Source organism: Branchiostoma floridae, chromosome 4 (genome assembly GCF_000003815.2).
Source record: "Branchiostoma floridae strain S238N-H82 chromosome 4, Bfl_VNyyK, whole genome shotgun sequence".
NCBI classification, from domain to species: domain Eukaryota; kingdom Metazoa; phylum Chordata; class Leptocardii; order Amphioxiformes; family Branchiostomatidae; genus Branchiostoma; species Branchiostoma floridae.
In genome coordinates this window covers 31,117,210-31,138,857 of record NC_049982.1, presented here as the reverse complement: position 1 = coordinate 31,138,857, position 21,648 = coordinate 31,117,210, and the positions used below count along the sequence as shown (strand labels likewise).

At 41.0% G+C, this 21,648-nt stretch overlaps 1 protein-coding gene and 1 long non-coding RNA gene across 2 annotated transcripts; one reads left to right on the top strand and one right to left on the bottom strand.

The window, feature by feature from the left end:
- The first annotated feature begins 9,112 nt into the window (after positions 1-9,112).
- LOC118413774 (C3 and PZP-like alpha-2-macroglobulin domain-containing protein 8) lies at positions 9,113-20,725 on the top strand. The gene is made up of 3 exons (XM_035817306.1): positions 9,113-9,131; positions 9,259-9,537; positions 19,661-20,725. Exons 1-3 carry the CDS (start codon positions 9,113-9,115, stop codon positions 19,846-19,848), a joined length of 486 nt encoding a protein of 161 aa, XP_035673199.1. The 3' UTR covers positions 19,849-20,725.
- Positions 15,277-17,638, bottom strand: LOC118414866. The gene is made up of 3 exons (XR_004831024.1): positions 17,263-17,638; positions 16,713-16,818; positions 15,277-16,472 (listed from the first exon to the last, which is right to left on the bottom strand). It is a non-coding gene; the product is annotated as an uncharacterized LOC118414866 (long non-coding RNA).
- Positions 20,726-21,648: the final 923 nt, after the last annotated feature.

Sequence of the window (21,648 nt, the reverse complement as noted above, 5' to 3'; positions counted from 1 at the left end):
CGTGAAAATCCTACCGGGTGTGGCCGATTACCCCGGCGGCTGGGAGCTTCCCTGACCCCGTACAAACCCTGCACTAACTACGATAGGCCGAGCCATCACTAGACTGGATTCCAGGTTAGCCCTGTTGAGGAACCGACCCGAATCAACTGGCCCAACCACGGTTGACTTCCGAGGTTCACATGGTGCAAAAAAAAACTAAAGGACGACCTTATGACTGTAGAACTGGACTTGGGGCAAGCCAAGGACAGTCGCCTGTGAACAACGATCTGTGGAGGCACTGCGATCCCTCAACTGAGCATGCGGTTAACTGAGTGAGTTATATTCTAATCAATATAAACTAGAGTTCCACGAACACATACCTTTGCCAAATAAACCAGGTTTGTTATGTAGAATGATGTCTGTAGACAAATGCATTACTCATTTCATTTTCTTCATAATTATATGCTTGGAGTTGGTTTATAAAATTTCGGCATTGATTATGAAAATTAGATCCCAAGTTACAATTAATTGATATCAAATTGTATCAAGCATAACTTAAGCTATCAGCATACCAAAAATCATGATGATCCTTTGATCCATTCTTGACTTATTCTCTTTCAAAGTCTTTAAATACACCTCTTACTCTCTTCCCTCTTTCTCAGTTACATATGTGACAACTTTGATGAAAGTACTATAATGGAATGCAGTGGATTTATAAACTTTTCCTCATCAATTATGCAAATTAGCTGTTAATTTGCATAAGAAGTATCACATTATATAAGTCTTCACTTAGGCTATGTACATGCCAAAAATCATGACGATCCGTCAACACATTCACATTTTCTCATTAATTATGCAAATGAGATCATCATTTGCATGATAAATATGTATTGACATTTCTCTCTTTCTCAGCTACATATGTGACAAGTTTTAAAGTCCTATCATGGAACGTAGTGAATTTATAAAATATCCTCATTAATTATGCAAATTAGCTGTTGATTTGCATAATTGGTATCTCATTATGTTTGTCTTCACTTACGCTATCTACATACCAAAAACATGATGATCCGTCAACATCTTCATAATTTCTCATTAATTATGCAAATGAGGCCATCATTTGCATAATTGATGTCTATCGTCATTTCTCTCCTTCCCAGCTACATATGTGACAAGTTTGAAAGTCCTATCATGGAATGCAGTGTATTTATAAATTTTCCTCATTAATTATGCAAATTAGCTGTTGATTTGCATAATTAGTATACCATTATGTAAGTCATCACTCATTCTATCTACATACCAAAAATCATGACGATCCGTCAACACGTTGTAGAGTTATTCTCGTCCAAAGTTTGAAAGGAAACCGGCGCCTGCAGTTCCAAAAAAGCCGCTAGAGGGCCCAAACTCACAGCACTTTCTCTCTGCCTCTTGGGCTATCTACCACTCAAAAATCATGATCACAGCATGTCCAGAACAGGAGATATCAAAAATTGAGGTTCTGCTGCAGTACCTTAGCAAGCCGCTAGGGGGCCCATTATCGAACTTGACCTTCGTTTTCCCGACCCCTACCCACCTACCAAATATTATCGGGATTCATCCAAGACTTCTTGAGTTATGCTGTTAACACACACACAGGCACACACACAGACACACAGACTCACAAGCCCAAAACATAACCTTAGCCATTCTGGCAAAGGTAATAATCTGTAAAAAAAGAAGTTTTCCAGGCAACGGGTATGAGGAAAACACGTTGGGAAACGATTCGACAACATTCTCATTACTCAGAATCTGAGAATGCCAGTGCTAGCGGTCGGACAAAACAAGTTTAGTGATTTTGCTAGCGTCCAACAATACTATATACTTTTGACATCACCGAGAGATCAAATTCGGGCAATATTCAGCTTCTATACGGTTTTGGTTGATGCGCCGACGAAAATTTCCGTTTCGTAAACCGTCGTACTCGAAATTCAAGATCGGTCTCTCGGAAATGGCATCGCCCGTTAAAAAGGCAACGAGCGTTCTAAAATTTGGCAACGACCCTTCTCGAAGGCAACGACGGTTTACGAAACGGAAATTTGCGCTCTGGTTGTCTCAGAGTGCATATCAGAGCTGTCATCAGATAAAGTCATCTACCAGAGATACTCGACGATCAAAAAACGGTGTGATTTTCCTCTCTAACATTTGCTGTGGCATCAAACTGACCTGCTCTGTTTAAAAAGAAAAGTGCACTGAGCATTTAAGTTCTATTCCGCTTCTAAAATCCTCCAAATGTGATACTTTGGTACTTTTTGTAAGGAGAATTTTGCTTTTCTCAAACCTCATACTAGCATTCATTAATGTCTGCCTCTCTCTGATTAGCTATAGGTGGCCATTTTTCAATGTGGCAGTTAATAGTGTTTTCCTCCTATCGCATTCACATGTAGAAGTGTGGAGCTGAAATATTAGACAATACAAAATCTGACGCCGTTTATTGGAAAGCATCGTAGATTCTAAATGTGTAAGATTTTAGTTTGTAAAACCCCTTTTTAGTTCTTGTCTCCAACTAGAGAGAAATGTGTCTTTCAGACGGTTGTGGAATCTAACGTTATTTCCAAACTGGTTGGCATTAATGGCAAGGTTAAACCACACATTTTTGGAAACCACGTTAACATAACATGTCGACTTGCACATATGGGCAGCCCAGTCTTGTTGTAGCTCAACTGAAGTATATATGTTTTAAAAGCTGTCATTGGGGAGAATATGTAATCTATGACTGTAAAGTCTAATTTACTCTTGTTATTTTCTTGGACAGTTAAATGCCCAATTGTGTGAACGCCTGTCCACATAATGTTTTTATATAATTTAACTGGTCCAAAATCCGGTGCACGGGTTTACATGACATTTTAGAAGTTCATCGGTGTAAATCACAAAAAGCAGTTTTAGAATGATACAAGTACACGAGTTTGATACATAACTCCATCCATAGTATCAATATCAACGTAATTACATGTCAACAAGATAGTTGAACTTGTTTAGGACAAGGAGGGTTGGGTCCTTATTATTCCCATTATTACATTGAGCCTCGACCCCGGGCGGCGAGATCGCTGGGGGTGGGGTGGGGGGGTGTGGGGGGGATGGGGTGATTGCTGCGACACACCCCATGAAGAAAAATCGCTTTTTTGCCTGCACGATTGACTTGTCCGACCACTTGTTTTGACAGACGACAGTCACTGGATTCTTAACCATTAGGTCCTGTTATTCTTGACTGCAACGTGACGCCACTACAGGTGATAACCTTCGCTGTAACCTTTGCTGTTGATTTAAGCATTTAAAGTTCCGATGAACAGTCATGCTGGTATCATTACCAACAGTACAAACACTCTCTCTTCAGAAGAAAACACTTTTAAAATTCACGGAAAGTGGATTATTAAGGGATTCCAGACGTACCGAGAAGACCTGCCTTGCTTTTACGAACTCGTCTTTTAAATTCCTTTGCTAAATTAATGCGCGCGCTGATATCATCCATAAATTTACTTGCTGTGGCCAAAAGAAAAAAAAGGTTTAGACATACAACACACAGTCGTCATTGTTTACCCACATTTAACCCTGTTGATAAATAGCTGCCCCTTGTGACAAATATTCAGGTTTTTAAAAGCCCATGTTTTCAATAAGAATGAAAAAAAAATGTTTTTTTTGTGTGATTCTTTCATTCATTAATACCCAACAGGAACTACAGATGCTATGATTTTGAATAATTGCCTTTTTTTAATGCCATATGATTCCATCGTCAAAATTATTCAAGAACGCAACTTACTTTTCATCCGAGGAGCTTTTTTTACTCACAAGTATATTAGGCATCAGAATTTTCAACTGGATTTTCCATTGATTTCTACTAGTCTCTCACAGTCCACCGTCAGACCAGTCGAAGTCTGGCTGTGACGGGCACGCAATATGAGCATGTCTTATTAGCAGAATCTTGTGGCCTTTGGATTCAGATAGCTGATAACGACAAAAGGCCATTCTGATGATTACTAAAAATATATGGCACGTAGGCAAATAAAAAAACCTGCCCAAGCGACCACCTCTTCTCAGCGACCACCTGGCCACTACGACCGCTTTTTCTCGGTCCCGAATTTGTTTCCCATTGACGTAAGCATTAAGCGACCTTTTCTCAACGACCACCTGGCCATCGCGACCGCCAAATATTGGGACGGCACAGGACCAAAACCCTGCCCATAACGACCGAGTTACTTTCAACCTTGAGGTGTCATCGATTTTCGATGATGACTATCGGCCAGTTTGCGTCGGATTTTGACTGGTCTTTGCGAGTGCTTCTCTCCAACAAATTACTATACATTCACCTGTGGGTAAGTTCGCTATCCGGACGTACCGGGCATCACGGCAGGCATCGAATTCGAAAGGTACACCGTACAGTAACTTATATTATGCATCGGGCATGTTGTGAGTCGATACTCTTCTCAGCGACCACATGTCCAAATTGACCGCTGTTGTCCGGCCCCGCGGGTTGTCGTCTTGTTTTTCACACTCTAGGCTGTGGGTCTTAAGTAAGACATGATTCGTGGCGTAGCTAATGTCAGATGGTTTTACCAACTGCCAAGATTTACACCTACGCTAAGTACCCCATTGTTTTGTAGGGAAGTTGTGTAAAGCGTGGTTCACAGTCCAGTGATAATCGTCTGGCATGACAGACTAATGTCTTGTTATCGTCTTAAAAGCAACTGCTTTGAAATTCGTATAGACTTCGCCAGACTGACTATGCGGGGTATAGTACCCACCCCTAATCACTACCCCCGTAGCCTGGTGGAGGCTAGAATCCTCACAGACACACACCTGCGTAAATAACACTGCATTTATCTTCTGACAGAGGTAGACCCTTTCAGTTTCAGGTGCACACCAGTTCTATAGCCTGTATGTTGGTGGGTTCGATAAACTTTTGGAGGCCACAGCAACAGTGGGTTGTTATAGACTGTGTCCAAGGCAGCCCAGCCCATTCCTTCCACCGCCCTTTTCCTCTCCCGGCCGCATTTAAGTGCCATTTTTTTAGATTCGCTAGGGGCAAAGAATCTGTAGCATGTCAGGATTCTTACAATGTCTGCACCCTGCCTTTACGCCAGAAGCCCCACACAGGTCAGTGAAGGACGCCGTTCTAAACTTGTTACATCTTTACAGTGGTAAAACACGCTATCCATGTTGTTTAATTGTTAAATTATACAAACATTTTGTATATTGTGATGTGTTGTGAGATAATAGTGAGTAATCCTTTTGAAAACGTTCAAAATTTATGCAGTGAGAGCGATACTTGGTTGGTCATATAGGCCAGGTTTCAATGTCGAACATATGCCTGGACTTAAGCAAATCGCCTGTTTACCTACGTAGTAGCAGCGTATTGGTGCTCGCCTTCTCTAGGCTGCTTTCTTTTTTTCTTTCCGCGATTTAACTCACTCTTACATTCCTCTACTTTAAGCTTACATTAAGAAAGGAAGTGTAACGTTCGGTGGACTTTAAAAGTACACTTTCTTAAAGGAGATAGCGGGAAAGGCAGAGGCCGCCCGCCTTGTGCGGCTGAATGGTGTTCGGGAACCATACGTGCCCGCCTCGTTTGCGAACACCGCTGTGGGCTGTGGGCGCAGTGCTGCGCGACAGTTCTGTTTTGCTCTTTTTTTTTCCTCCAGCCTTGACGGAGGTTTGAGTGACTCAAGTCACGGAATAATAAGACTCCCATTCATGCGGCCCGACGATCTCTGATGCTTTTTTACGGCGTATTTGGGTCATCAGGCTCTTTCCCGACCTGACCTGAGCCTCGGCGTGTACGCCCGCCCATTGGTCACCTTATTTGCTGTGATTAGAAAGTGAAGGTCCCACGGCAGGTGTGCGGACAAGAGTTGCCTTATTTTCGCACACCGCGCGCAGCCCCTTCAGGCAAAGCGCCTGTCTGATGACCCACGTGCAGTGTAGGAGCCAAGCAAATCGCCTGATTGTCCACGTAGTAGCAGCGTATCGGTGCTCGCCTTCTCTAGACTGCTTTCTCTTTTTCTTTCCGCGATTTAAGTCGCTCTAACCTTCGTCCACTTTATTGGTACATTAAGACAGCAGGTGTAACGTACGGTGGACTTTAAACAGGACCCTTTCCTGATAGAGATAGCTAGAAAAGCCCGCCTTGTGCGGCTGAATAGTGTTCGGGAACCATGTGCGCCCGCTTCGTTCGCGAACACCGCTGTGGGCGCTGTGCTCTACGACAGTTCTGTTTGTTTTTCTTATTGTTTTGTTTTTTCCCACCCGCTTTGGCGAAGGTTTGAGCCACTCAAGTCCCGGAAAAGGCTCACATCCGGTCAGATTTGAACTCCGACCCGGAACCTTAATTGCTGTTCAGGAACGATGGGTGCGCCCGTCCGCCCCATTTGCGAACACAGCTGACGGGGTGCACCTCGGTACACTCAAGGCTTGTTGTACTGTTAGTAGTGTTACGCACTCGCCCAGTTCATTCACGGGCAAATGTTTATGGAGTTTCATTAGGTAAAACTCCTACCATCTAATACCGAGGAGGTGCAAAAGATTACCGTGGCGGCAGAGAGCTATACCGGGTCCGAAAAACTACCCCGGCGGCCGCTACCTTCATCTGCCCCGAAGACAGCCTCTTCAAGCCACGATAGCCCAGATTCCAGGTTACCGGGTGATTAGCCCGGTTGTCTGGTAAATTATTTGTATTCTGTATTAATGAATATGTAACGAGTGGCAAAACCAACAGAGCGTCCATCATGACGAAAATGACTATGATGAGTATGACTTCTCAGTTGCAATGTGTTATTGACTTGTAGTTGACATTTGAATACCCCACCCTTTCTGTCGGATGTTTTGGTCAACAGAAATTCAGAATTGCTTTTCACAGGATATATTTATCGACACATAGATATGAAAAGTACGCAAAGTATTTATACATATACATATATACGCGAATATTTTTGGATACGTTAAGTCGAAGCGCTACAAAATAAGCAACATTCTTTCCCTCGTAGTCTTCTGTCAAGCTTACACACAATACTACAGCATTAGACTGGCACTAGGGATGCGTACCTAAACCCACGTTTAGGTACAGGTCCGGATTCGAATCCAGAGGTTTAGGTACGGGTCCGGACCTAATGAGTCCGGACCTAAATGCATGGCATTGAATATTATATCATAATATTATGTTATATTATGTTATAATGGCAAAACAATGTATCAAAAAGGGTAGAATCATGTTTGAACCAATAAAAACGTGTTTATTATGGTAGACACATGATGCAACAAAAATTTGACCCTTGTTGCTTTTCCCTCACTGGGGCTCAGAGACTACTATGGTGATTTCACAGTAATTTTATCTGTCAAAGTGGCCATCCCCTGACCTGTTACCCTGCCTGGCTTGCACTAATTAGATACAGGTCCAGTACTGGTACACCAGGGTTCGGTATTTTTGTATCTGTACCTAATTGATTGTACCGGTACTGTATCGGTACACTGTACCGGTACACATCCCTAACTGGCACTATAGTTTTGTGTGCGGGACAAACATGCTCATATTTGTAATGTGCATGTGCAAGTAATATCCTAACCCAGTTCATGGCAATTCTAAGCCTTGATTGGCTCTGACAGAAGATGAAGAAGAAATATAACGACCAGCAAAAACAATATGCATTCCCCTATCGAGGGAAAACATAATTCGGCCACCATGTCATGATTACTTGTGCACACATGCTGGCCCTTATTCTCAGAAATACTAACCCCTCAATAAATATGCATAATCACCGCAAAATTACCACCGCAATTTCCGTTCAGTTTTTGAATTGGCCCCATTTCCGTCCATGACATGCGGGACCTTTGCATGCAAACGTCAATAGGGGTGGGTAATTAACCTTCTGAGTCATTACATGGTTCAAAAGGAACATTTCTTCTATTCATGGCGGCATTTTCGGCGGCTTGTTCAAGATACAGTGACCCGACTCAAGGCAAGGCTTGTTAAGGGTAAGAATGTATTTCTAATATCTTGTGTTTAATGGAATTGTGCTGATTATCATTTTAGTATCAAATCTGTATGTTAACGTTACATCCAAGGAGATATATGTGAGTATACGGTGAAAATGAGAATACCTTTATGAACCTGAACATTTTGCTTTGTATTTTAAAAGACGAAAACGTACTGCAACTGGTGCCGATTCAACGTTAGCTAAAGCGATTGTTAAGCGTAATATATAAACGTTACCAGAAAACAATGTTTTAGAGACATTTATGTGTTTTGTGTATCATCCATTGATACATATTGGGTACAAGTCAAATTCGATTCTCTTTTAGGTATCACTCTTTTCGTATTGAGACGCTGTGTCTAAAAGAAAGCCATGTCAAAAATCTGCATCTCAATATCAGATCTTCGGCTAGCTCAGCCAAAGGCTGTAGACATGTGATTTTCTTTCGCGTGTTTGACGTCATCACTGGGTCAAAGGTCGTCGGAAGTTGGTACCGCTGCCCTTCCCGGTTGAGGGAGGGTTGGTGTGTCCTGATATAGATTGCCTCATTCACTTCTGTCATCATAAAGTACCGACTTCCGTCGAACTTTGACCCAGTGATGACGTCACACGCGTGGATGACGTCACATGCGTGGAAAAATCACGTGTCTACAGCACTCAGGTCAGAGTGCTGCGGTCGAAAATTTCTGTGAGTGAAATTTTTTGAGTTGAAGAAGAGCAGTTTATTTTTCTCACTAATAATAGTATGTAGTTTACTAATGAGATGAACTTTCATGCTATTATCAGATCTTATACTTTGCAGATCCTGCAAAAGAGGAGCATTATGTACTTTGGACTTGTAGCGACGCTGGTGCTGATCACTCTCAGTCTGGATTCTGTTGTTACCAGTCTGCCGACCTCAACAAGCAAGGATCATGTGGACAATAGTGAGTCATGTGAATATCTGATATTAAAACAGGCTTTTGTGTTTGCAGATGACTTTTTTTCGGATAATTACGAACTGGGAAAAACATAAACTGTAGAATGATACAAAGATGGTTTGGATCGTTTTGCACAGTTGTCAAACATTTTTTGTGTGAATGAACAATAAAATCTTTATTTCAACATTTTCAATGTGATTTCATTCTCTTGTGTGAAGTATGCCACATTCTGTAGGGCGTAATCTGCATGGTGTTTTGTATAAACTTGGGTTAGAATAATAAGAGTTTGTGATGCTAACCCATGTGAATGTAGATATTATGTTTTTGTTAGCAAATGCTACATTTCTAGTTCTTTGATACAACAGCAAACCTGCTACACCTGATAGGGGACATCCTCTTCGATCCTCACACCTGCCAAGAGAGATCCACAGACACCACGTACAGGTACAGGTGGGACCTGCAGGGTTTGGCCTCTCGACCTTTGACCTTTGAAGCCAGGGCCAGGAATGACGTTCGCATTGGTCTGTCTGCGGAGGACCGGGATCTCGACTACATGTACGAGATCGTCATCGGAGGTGATGGCAACACTCGGTCATTCATCCGCCGAGACGTTGGTGCCAGACTGGTAGAGGTTGTCACACCAGGTAAAGATTTTTTTAATGTAAAGATATACTACCAGGTATTTATATATCCCAAATGTACGATAAGCTGCATGATTTCATAAAGGTCAACATATGCATCATATTATTTGGTTCTGACGTGTTATTACATCTTGAAATTAGCATGGAAGTTATTCTGAGTCGGTAAATTACATCATTTAGAATGTAAACCGGTACGGGGGACAACATCGACTTCTAACAACCTTTGACTCATTGCTGACGTCACCCGTGCATTGATTAACGTGTCCCGAGTGAATTTTCCAAGTGACGTACATAGTTGATATCAAGGCACCATTTTGCACAAAACAAGATAAAGACAGCCTTATATCGAAGTACATTGTATATAACTTTATACTTATAGGGCCAATCATTACGATTTTACACCGTTCGTAAATCTCAGCAAGATAGACATTGTATGTCAGGTGAAACGTTTTTCAGAACAATATACAACATGTTTTAATGTGTTTTTGTCCAATTTCCATTGATTTGGTTGAAAAATTCCTGCTAAATAAGTACGTTACAGTTCCGAATGTACCTATGCAGCGACAGGAATTGTGGGTAATATGTCAAAAGAGAAGGAGACATAGAGCCTTTTTACACAAGGCAAAAAATATATTGTCTTACGACAATTAACGCGCGGCGCGTGTCCTAGACCACATTTTGTGCTCATGTAAAAAGAATATCGACTCGCCGCAGCGTGGCACCACCAGAGTTGAGAAATGCGTACGACGCGCCGCGGGGAGTCTGCAGCACACGTGTACAGCCCAACCTCGTGTGATCTCGTGTAAACGGACCAGCGTCGCAGGCTTTGCGGCTCACGCCTGCAGCGTCTGTGCAGTGGAAAACACACACGCACACACAAACACACACACACACACACACAGAGAAAGAGAGATCGTCGCATATTCTTTAAATGATGTCGACAGTGCCGTTAAATGATCTGTGACCACGGTTATTTTGATGTGATCACATTTCCCCTGCACAAGAGAATGACGCGGAGAAACATGTGACTGACGGTAGTGAACGCTTTCTTTCAGACTTAACACCCAGCAATGAAGTTCAATTATCTCCTGTTAGAATAAAGTTTTTAGGCAACTTTCCTTACGTGACCAAGTAGCGCTTATCTGGTCCAAACTGCTCTGAGATTTCCTGCAATATTAAAGTTTTATGTTATACGTTAACTTTAACTTTTTTTTTTACCTCCATGAAATGTCATGGAGGTTATATTTACCTTCGCCAAGAAGGCTATATTTTGGGTAGCGTTTGTGTGTGTGTGTGTGTGTGTGTGTGTGTGTGTGTGTGTGTGTGTGTGTGTGTGTGTAAAAGACCAAAATAACTAGAGAACGCCTAGATGGATTGTATTGATATTTAGTATGTGGGTAGGTCTTGATGAGACCTAGAAACGATTAGATTTTGGGCCCCCTAGCGGCCAGGGAAGGTACTGCAGTGGAACTTTCTGGTTTGATATCTCGAGTTCTGAACATGCTGCGGCTATTAGTCTCCAAGCAGACCCTACGGTGCCTTGGAAACAATATCAAAGCTGGCAAAGGAGTATAGCCGGCCAAAGGGAGATAGCCGGCTAAGGGAGTCAAACGGGCACTGGTGCCTTGCCAGCTTTGATACTATTTCTAAGGCACCGTAGGGTCTTCTTGGAGACTAGCGGCTATGATTTTTTAGTGGTAGACAGCTCTTGATGCCAAGAGTAAGTGGTATAGGTTTGGGCTCCCTAGCGGCTTATTTTGGAACTGCAGGGTAGGTTTAGTGCCAGACTTTGAAAGGGAATAACTCAAGAAGGGGTTGACGGATTGTTATGATTTTTGGTGTATAGATAGCTTTAGTGATGCTTCACATAACTACGTATTAATTATGCAAATTGGTATCTAATTTGCATAATTAATTAGAAAATCATGTATACACGCTAAGTTCTATTATAGGACCATTGCAACATGCGCCATTTGTAACTAAGAAGGAGAAGAATATTGATAGATATATATTATGCAAAATAAAGACCTTCTTTGCATAATTAATGAGAAAATGCTATAATGTCATTGTGGTACATGTAGCATATGGAAGTTATGGACAGGTGAACATCGTTGAACATTAATTATGCAAATGATGTCCTCATTTGCATGAAATATCAGAAAAGGCGATAAAAGCCTTCTTTCTTAACATAGATGTGTGCGTCTGTTGTTTGGTGGAGGAGATGATCAAGTAGTATAATTTATGCAAATGAGAACCTTATTTGCATAATTAATGAAACACACAATAAACACAGCAGCTGTAAAGGCTAGGATCATTTGGCGAAGGTATGGGGTCGTGGAACTCTAGTTTACCCTGTGTTTGTGTGTCTGTGTGTGAGTGTGTGTGTGTGTGTTTAAACAAAATAACTCAAGAACGGTAGGGTAGATTGGTTTCATACTTAGTGTGTTGGTAGAGTGTGATGAAAGCTGGAAATGATTAGATTTTGGGCCCCCTAGTGACTCCCCTTGGTACTGCAGCGCAACTTCCGGTTTTGCTATCTCGGTGTTCTGAACATGCTATGGTCACGATTTTTGAGTTTTAGATAGCTCTTGTGCTCAGGAAGAAATGACATAAGATTGGGCCCCCTAGCGTTTAATCTTAGGATAGCAGGGGCATTTTTGTCAAAAACTTCTGAAGAGGATAACTCAAGAAGGGAACAACGGATTTTCATGATTTGTATGTAGGCACCTTAGACAATGTTGTACAAGGTAAGATACCAATTATGCAAAATAGGAATACATTTGCATATTTAATGAGAATATTCTATCATAGCAGTTTTTTCTATGTATCTCTTGTCCTGGACATGATATGGTCTTGACATTTGGTTGGTAGATAGCTTGCAGTGTAATGACAAAGTGGATTAGGCTTCAGCCCCCTAACATTTAATTTTGGAACTGCAGGGGCGTTTTTGTCAAGACATTCCAAAGAGGATAACTGCAGAAAGGATTGACGAATTGGCATAATTTTAGGCATGCAGGTAGCTTGGGCAAAGATGTTCATAATGATATGCATGTTATGCAAATGAGGACGTAATTTGCATAATTAAAGAGGGAATTGTATGATTCCATTGTTTGCAATAACTGGACTTCAATAAATGTAACACTTGTTAATTGTGATAGGTGGAATATAAGCAGAAACCGAATATGGTAATGAAGAACTTATTTGCATAATTTATGTAAAAATTGAAAAACTGCCCATTGATTAATGATTTTATAATTTTGACATGTGTATGTTAGTCATTGATGAATAACACCATGCATAAATTATGTTAATGTTTTAGCCAATTGCATGAAATTCACAAAAGCTCTAAATATTCATGGAGGTATGAGGTCGCCGAACTCTAGTTTATAATACTTTATGTCTTTCTACGTATTGCTATTATATTTTACATGACAGTTATTATGTGTTTACTCTATAAGCTTTAAGTGTAGAACACATTGTTTTCTGAATTAAGTATTTAGAACCTATGCATGACGATTTAGGAGCAAGAGCGTCAAGGATCCCCTCATGTTTATCCTGTGCGATTTTCAGATACAGACAGAGACTCTAATTACGTCCTTTTGCCACTTCATCTTGTCTTAGCACTTCTAACAAAGCTGGCAAATAAACCTACTGTTTAAGTCGTTCGTAGTGCGACTGGTCTAAGTGTTTCCATAGCCCCCAGGTTGGAGACAACAAAACGCTGTGTGTTTAGAAAAAAAATAATGTTACTGGCCTTGTTTGGTTGAACTGAAAGAAATGAATACAGCTATGGAATTGGGTTTGATTGAAAAAAGCAACCGAAGAACTGTGTATGCCCTTGGTAATGAAATACGAGTACTTTTCAGATACCGACAGAGACGCTAATCGCGCTCTTTTACCCTGTCTAAGACGACTTGATCTTGTAAAACCTGGTGACCCACATCTAGCAAGGCCGGCAACGGCACAGAGCAATACTGTCGAACGTAGTACATCTATTTGTCAAGATCATGTTTTGCTTAACCCCCAGGATACATACAACAACAGGCTGTGATTGTATTAAAGAAACCTGACGTAATAAATGAGCTTGTTGGTCCAACTAGACTGTCTCAAGTGTCAGACGACACGGGAGCCCCTAAGTCTCATGTGTCAAACCCAGGACCGGCCGGGCTGTTTGTGGAAACGAAGAATAGAGATTGTATATGTAGAGATGTACTGGTACACAAATATTGCCCACGACTATTCTCTTTACGTCTTCTTTAAGTTGAATCATACTTCTAAGTCTCGAAACCTGCCCTGCAGGGCCCTTGTTTAGAAAGTGACGTAGGCCTAAGTAAGGGATACGGTCATGGGCTTGTGTTGGATAATAGAAGAAACCCGAGAACCGCGTATCCCTTTCAGAGAGATACGCTCTGCACAAGCGTAAAACATTTCTTTCGGGAGAAAGATTGACAGGATACTTTGACATGTTTGCGATGGCCTGTGTGTCACAAGGTCTGTTTGAAGCTTTGTTTATAAGCGTATTGATAGAAAACAACTATGTGCAAAGACTCTTCCCTCCATTGCAATTAGGGCTAACTAGTAATTAACATTGGTGTAGCTTTTCAGCAAGTAGGTATGCAATCTGAATAATGAGGCTGCTAAAGTGCCCGAGGCAACTCCTCAAACACGGGATCCCTATTTTATGTCCTTTCCGAAAGACGAATGCAATCCCTTACACTAATAATGGAACGACAAACCTAAGCAATTGACGATTCAGGTGAATTTGATATACGTCTCTTTTACTTGAAGTAAATCTATCTCAGTAAGCTCCCTACAATTGAATACAACCTAGCCGAGAGGACCCCCGTGGATTAGGCAGGTATTGCCCCGTCCGCTGGGATAAAGTCGGCGGCTTTCACGCCTGCAAAGTCCACGGCAGTTGAATACGACCAATCCGATAGGACCCGAATGGTTTTGCAGGTATTGGGCCGTCCTAGGGGTGGGTACCGGTATGGTGTACCGGTACAAAACCATTTTTCCTGTTTGACCGGTCCAGAAAAAAAGGCTCTTAATGAAATCTGTGGACCGGATGTTAGAACGATTCGAAAATGAACAGATTATATCGATAGGCATTCATGTGTTTTGAGGCTTGCCGTTCCAAGAAAATAACAAGAGTGAATGAAGAGGAGAGTCATTTTCACCAAGTTTCTACAATTAGACCTGGTCTAAAACAGAGGCAGTTAGTCTTCTTTACATAAAGATAGGATGTCAGAACGCAAATTGACGTCGGATACTCCACCAAACAGAATTCTTTGTAGCGAAATTGACCATTGGTTTTTGAGTATCGCCCATTCACAAGATTTCACAGATAATTAGGTCCATGTTTCGGTACGGGCCTAGACCTGATACTCTGGACTTGAACCGACCCGGGCGGACCTCCATGGCTCGGGTAGAATTTGGGCTGTTCACAGGCCTAGGGATGAAGTCCGTGACCTTACAGGTCACGCCTATAACGTCTATGCAGTGGAATACACAAACATACACTCACTCACAGACAGACAGACAGACAAACACACACACACACACACACACACACACACACACACACACACACACACACATACAAACACACACAAACACACAGATACACACCATATTCTGTTCTTGAAATGCTGATGACAGTGTCGTTAAACGATCAGTGACCGCGGTTGTTTTGATTTGATCACATTTCCCCTGAACAAAGAGAACGACGCGGAAAAAAAATTTGACTCGGTAGCGACCGCTTTTATTCAGACTTCACACCCAGCAATTAAGATCACTTATCTGGCCTGTTAGAATAAAGTTTTTAGGCAACTTTTCTTACGTGACCACTTAGCGCTTATTTGATCCAAACTGCTCTGAGATTTACTGCAATATTGGTGCCTAATGTTCAATTCGTTCACATAACATGAGCTTTTTGTATTACCATTGACATTTTACTTATTTTACTCTTTTTTACACGTTGTTCTCTCAATTACGTATTTAAAACCTGTGCCTTGGATTTAAAAAGATGATGTTGGTATTTTTTGGGTTGTGAAAGTACCAAATATGAAATTGTCACATCTGATATTTAAGAAAATGTGTACACACTGACAAACGTATAAAAGCTGAACTAAGCTGATACAAGTGGTACACTTCAAACGCAAACACCTCTGACTACAAACATACTCGGAGCTTCTGGCAATACCGACACTTTGAGCTAGTTTACAGAAAGTAAATTTAATGGATGACATCCGCCTGATTTCAGAAAAAAACAAGCATTTTTTCTTCTTTGGAGATGGTCAACATATCGACAAATTACAAGCAAGCATTACTAAACAAATATGCAATGTTGTGGCCGACATACAACGTATAAAAGCTGAACTAAGCTGATACAAGTGGGACACTTCAAACGCAAACACCTCTGACTACAAACATACTCGGAGCTTCTGGTGATAGCGACACTTGTAGCCGAATGATTGTAATTACAGAAGTGACACTTCGGGCGTACCGAGGTCTGTAGTTGTAGAACTGAAACTAGATGGATTATTGTAAAAGTTGCACTGATATGAAAGCAATGAGTATCACTCTAAGTTACCTACTTAGTTACTTTAGTAATAACAGTCTACCACGATAGTGTCACTTTTACTACACCAGTGCACGCCTTGAATACAGGAATGTATGCCTTGTTGGCTGTGCTACGATGTTTTGTCCCTTTAATTCTTGTTACAACGTTTATGTCGTCTATTTTGAAAATGTAGCCTTCTTATTTTTGTACCCAATTTTTGTTGTCTCCCTATCTCACTATTTTTGCAGTCTGATAAAAATGTCATCCATAAAATTTACTTTTCTGTGGCCTTACGCCACGAAGCATGTGCAGCACTGGGTGTCGTCTCACAATCCTTTAGTCGTCACAGCAAACGCGGCTCAACAGCAGCAATCTATTGGGTTCAACAGTTTGTATTTCAGTATTTATGTCTCTTACATTACTTGAACAGTCGTGCAAAAAGGGATGAAGAAATGGGACACATACTAGGTTTCTTGACAATGCAAAAAAACGCCGCCGTATCTCATATGATAATGATAACTTGATAATGTTTATGATAGTTTATCTAGAAGGGAATTACAACATAGAATGAAGTGGACGTGACAAACAGGAAAATAACATATTGTAAATGTACCACTCTTTAGCCGCTGACTTCGGTGTGGATCAGGGTGCTTTCCCAAGCTTGTAGAGGGACAGATCTTCAGCCCTCTTCTCTGCATTATCATTCGCAAGGAGAGCATCTGTGGGGGTATGAACAGTGATTAACGTTACATCCCCAATTATCGGACCATTACTACTTCCTACGTAACTATTTAGCTATCTGACATATACTTGGATTTTAGCAAGTTAAAGTTGCCCGTTCACGTGCATTTGCAACAGACACTTAGGGGTGGCGCTCATCTCCATTACTGTAGCCCTTGGGCCACATATTTATGCAAACATTGGGCTAGGCCGCAAGTAGTGGTAATATAAGTGCTGGGTGCTAAGCCGAATGTTTCATTTTTTAGTCTTTAAGTTGTTATAAATCTGCCAGGGATCGAACTCACGACCTACTGGGAGTAAGGCGGATAATCTACAAACTCGATCATCGTACAGGTTATTAATATTAGCAAGTTCAGCAGGGAGGTTCAGTTTACATAAAGCTTTCCACAGTCGCCGCTAAGATCCAAGATGACCCACAGTACCTGCTGCCAGGTCTCGCTGCTCCCGCTCTGCCTCGGCGTGGCTGGTATCACGGTTCTCTCTTCGGCAGTGGCAGGAAGGGGCGCATTGGCAGTTAAGCGCATGAGCGTCGCCGTCGTCCAGTGTCACGACCAAGGTAACCAACAGGAGCAAAAGCGTCAGGGATCCCCTCATCTTTACCCTACACGGTTACAGATACCGACAGAAACTCGAAAGTATGTGACGGTGAAAAATGTCCTTTTACCCGATCTAAGATCTCTTGATCTTGACTTAGTTGTGTACAACGCACCTCTATCAAAGCTAGGTGGCAAATACACAGTACTGTTTGAGTAGGTGTGCGTAGTGAGCCTGGCGATAGTGTTTGCATAGCCCCCAGGACGGAGACATCAACAAGTTGTGTGTTTTACTGACTTTGATTGGTTGAACCAAGGACCTTGGTTGAACTTGAAGAAATGAATACGGCCATGGTCTTGTGTTAGATGAATGGAAGGAACCGGAGAACTGTGTAAGCTATTTGGAATAAAATACGAGCACCTTTCAGATACTGACAAAGACTGCAATTGCGCCATTTTACCCTGTCTAAGACGACTGAAACTTGTCTTAGTTATGTAAAACACACCTCTAGCGAGGCTGGAAATCGCGCAGTAAAATGTACTGTAGGCGTGCGTAGTAGGTCTTTGCCAAGATCATGTTTTGCTTAACCCCCAGGTCACATACAACAACAAGCTGTTAGTTTATGAAAGAAACCTGACGTAATAAATGAGCTTGTTGGTCCAACCAGACCATTGCCTCAAGTGTCAGACGAGATTGCTTCCAAAGTCAGGACCGGCCGGGCTGTTTGTGGAAACGAAAAATAGAGATGTATATGTAAAGATATACTAGTACACAAATATTGCCCACGACTATTCTCTTTGCGTCTTGTGTAGTTAAGTGTCTTTAAAATCATACTTGTCAGTCCCGAAAGCTGCCCGGCAGGGCCCTTGTTTAGAAAGTGACGTAGACCTAAGTAAGGGATACGGCCATGGGCTTGTGTTGGATAATGGAAGTAACCAGAGAACTGCGTATCCCTTTATAGAGATACAATTTGCACACACAAAACAAGGCCTCGCTCCCAACATTTGATGTGACTTTGGTGCCTTTAATGATAACAACGGAGGCGAAGATGGCCGCCCGTTGCACGTCGTGGTACCGATCTTTGCAACGTGTAAACCCCTATTCTGTGCCATGCTCGGCGCTGCAAGTACGCGCGAGAAGAGAAGAAAATCAACATTTGTTGGCTGAAAAACAGCGCTGGTTATATACCCGCCATTTTGAAGGTCGCGACGGGTCACCAGAGTTCACGTCATTGTGACGCGCTGTGACGTTCAGCGGGAGTCGCAGTTGTGTGTAAAAAGAACAAGTGCTTTTAAAACATCTGGCATTTTGCCAAGGTTTGCGTGTGTGAATGATTTTTCTAGTTATCAGAATGTCATATAAATAGAACAGAGTAACTAAACCTGATATGGGCACATGGAGAGATTCACAAATATGCAAATGTCTTTATGTCCAGAAATATGAAAATGAATATGTTTAGTGAAACTTTTTGTCATACAGTATGCAGATATTTTCGAGAAAATCAGTTTTTTCTTGTGTAATTCTGTGATATAGATGTTGTATGGGCATTTTATGGAAAGTTAGAACGACATATAAGCAGAGTATCGCACGTCTCACGGTTCGTTCATTCAAATATCCCAACATCGAAAAAATGCAGAAGTAGAACAGGTGCAAAGGTGAGTTTTAATGTTCTATACAAAAGTATTGTTAATTAGTATTTCAATGGATGTAAAAATTAGTATTTTAATGGATGTAAAAAAAGAAAAAAAGAAGGTTGAAAAAAAATTGACTCCCCGGAATCGAACCGCAAATTTTCCCACTGCGCTAGAGCGACCATGTTAATGCAATGCCTGTTTTAACAGGTATAAAAATGTTCGGCATGGATTGAACAGGTCCGTTCATTCCAACGGCGACTACTCTGGCCACAAGGCATTTTGCCGCTAAGGCGGCAAAATGCAAAAATGTCCCAGGCCACTGTCCTAGGACAGTCGACGTACGTCGTGCAAAGTGCCCCGTGTACGCAAATTGGCCCTTAAACAAATCACGTTTAGACATTATGCAAATGAGCAAAAAAGACGAGAGCTGTTTGCCTTTACCTATGGCATATAACCCGCAATTCCTGTCGTTGCATGTGCGTACTCGGAACCGTGAGCGCACTTGTTAACGTTACTTGTTACACGATTTTCCAGTCTTGTTTAGCATCCAACAACTATATATAAGATGAATATACAACATAGAAATAACATCAATATATGATATTTCTTGTACAACAATTGTCGATTGACATTGCATTTTTTTGTGTTGAAGGGATCCTCTCTGGTACCGAATTTCGTGGCTTCTGGATAGATTGGTCGGCTGACGGGACCATCTCAGTCGGCATACAGAATGAACACACCCCCTTTATGCAGTGGACCGATCCACATCCTCTTCCTGTTTTGTATGTCGGCTATACCACTGGCTATGGGAGTACAGGAACCTTCAAGTTTAGTTGTTGAGTTGCGTTTGGTTCGTGTTATTAAATGGACGTTGTAGCAGCACAGACCTAGGTCTTGGTTTTTGATTATGTACATCTCTGTAAATGGTTAGTAATGTATCGAGAAATTAAAATGTAACTGTAACTGTAAAAGTAAAATTTACTGTAAGATATTGCTTCGTGTTCCAAGAAGTTCTACTAATGTTGCAGTAATAGGCGATCTATGTATGTTTCCACTGTATATAGATACACAAACTGGACAGATTGAATATTGGATAACATGTCTAACGGAAGAATTATTTGAAAAATATACAAGACTGCTGTTGTACCAAGCATGATAGAGTTATCAATGTAAAATATAAGCTGTGCAGATATGGTTTCCAAGGTATTTGGATAAACCCTACTGTCAAGTAGGTTCGGAACATGTTCAAGGAACGCCTAAAGGACAACTTGAGACAAAAATAAGAAGCCTAAGTAAACATGTAACACATTCTTAAAGCAAAAAGGGTCATTGATCGACAAATTATACCTCCATATGAGAGATTGTTTCCATCTGCTAAGACAATGTTGAAGATGAATATCGTTTTGAATGATATATTCTTCTCATAATACAGACAGATTTATAATAGTTATATGGGCAATGTTCATTATTATTTCAGTTCTATCATGTCTTGAATGCATATCTGACTATATATATCCGTACCTATCTAATATCTATCTATCTATCTCTATATATGCAAAAGAAAACCGTGTCATAATAAGTCAAAAAGCCATATTCCATTATATCACGTATTCAGAAACGGCGTTAGATTATGAAACTAGTATAGATAGTTTGTATAGGTTAGCATCCCTTGTTCTTTGCCATACGTTGTACCTGATGCTATTGTTCCACAATAAACTTTGACTTGTAATTCGTCCTCTAGAACTTCATTTATTTTACATGTTTTAAAACGGCCGCACTTTTGTGCAATAAAACAGTCGATTTCTAATCAATTAACACTTTGAATTCCCAATATTAATGTAAACAACTATATGAAGATGTCCCACCCGGGTATGATCAAAGTTGCTTTGTCATATTTTAGTAAGATTATTATCAGAAAGAAAGAAAAGTCCTGCGAGAAAGCTATTTCTAAGTTCCATGGGAGGCTAGATATCATAATTTTGACCACTTAAAAGCCCATTTAAAAAAAAAATTTGCCCCAAAAATTTTAAGTATTCTCTAGTACAAAACTTTCATATCAATGAAATATTAAACTACTTTTTAGCATATTTGAATAGTTATTTTGTCTTTCTGGTGTTTGTGAACTGTACAAAAAGAAGGTACACAAAGTCTACTGAGTTCCTCAAACGACTCTATAAACTGGTAGGTCGCCAGGAGTCTAATAGTGGGCTAATGATGCAAATTCATGTTTGCTGAAAACTCGTTGTAAAAGTAAACTACATCAAGGTTTTGTTTTAAAACAATGTTGTCAATTTTTTTGGGCCCAAATGTAACAAAGTAGGGCTATTACGCTCAAGGCAATCAGTAAGAAACTGACCTATATTCGTTGTACCCGCATCGCTAGAAGTTAAGATATGCTTTCACATGGTAGCCACATTGCTATTCATGCTTGGAGGAGCAGATTGCTTTGGAATTTGTCCGAAGTCATCCGTTTAACATACGCATTTAATGGGTAGTTGAAAGAATGTCATTTTCTTTAAGAGGGCTAATCGTGCACCGCTTAATCCTTCTCAGAAACCGGTTCCTTTTTTTAAAGGATGTACGATCCTTTACCAACATCTAGGTACGGAGAGAAAGTTTTCATTTTGTCTTCCCTTAAGC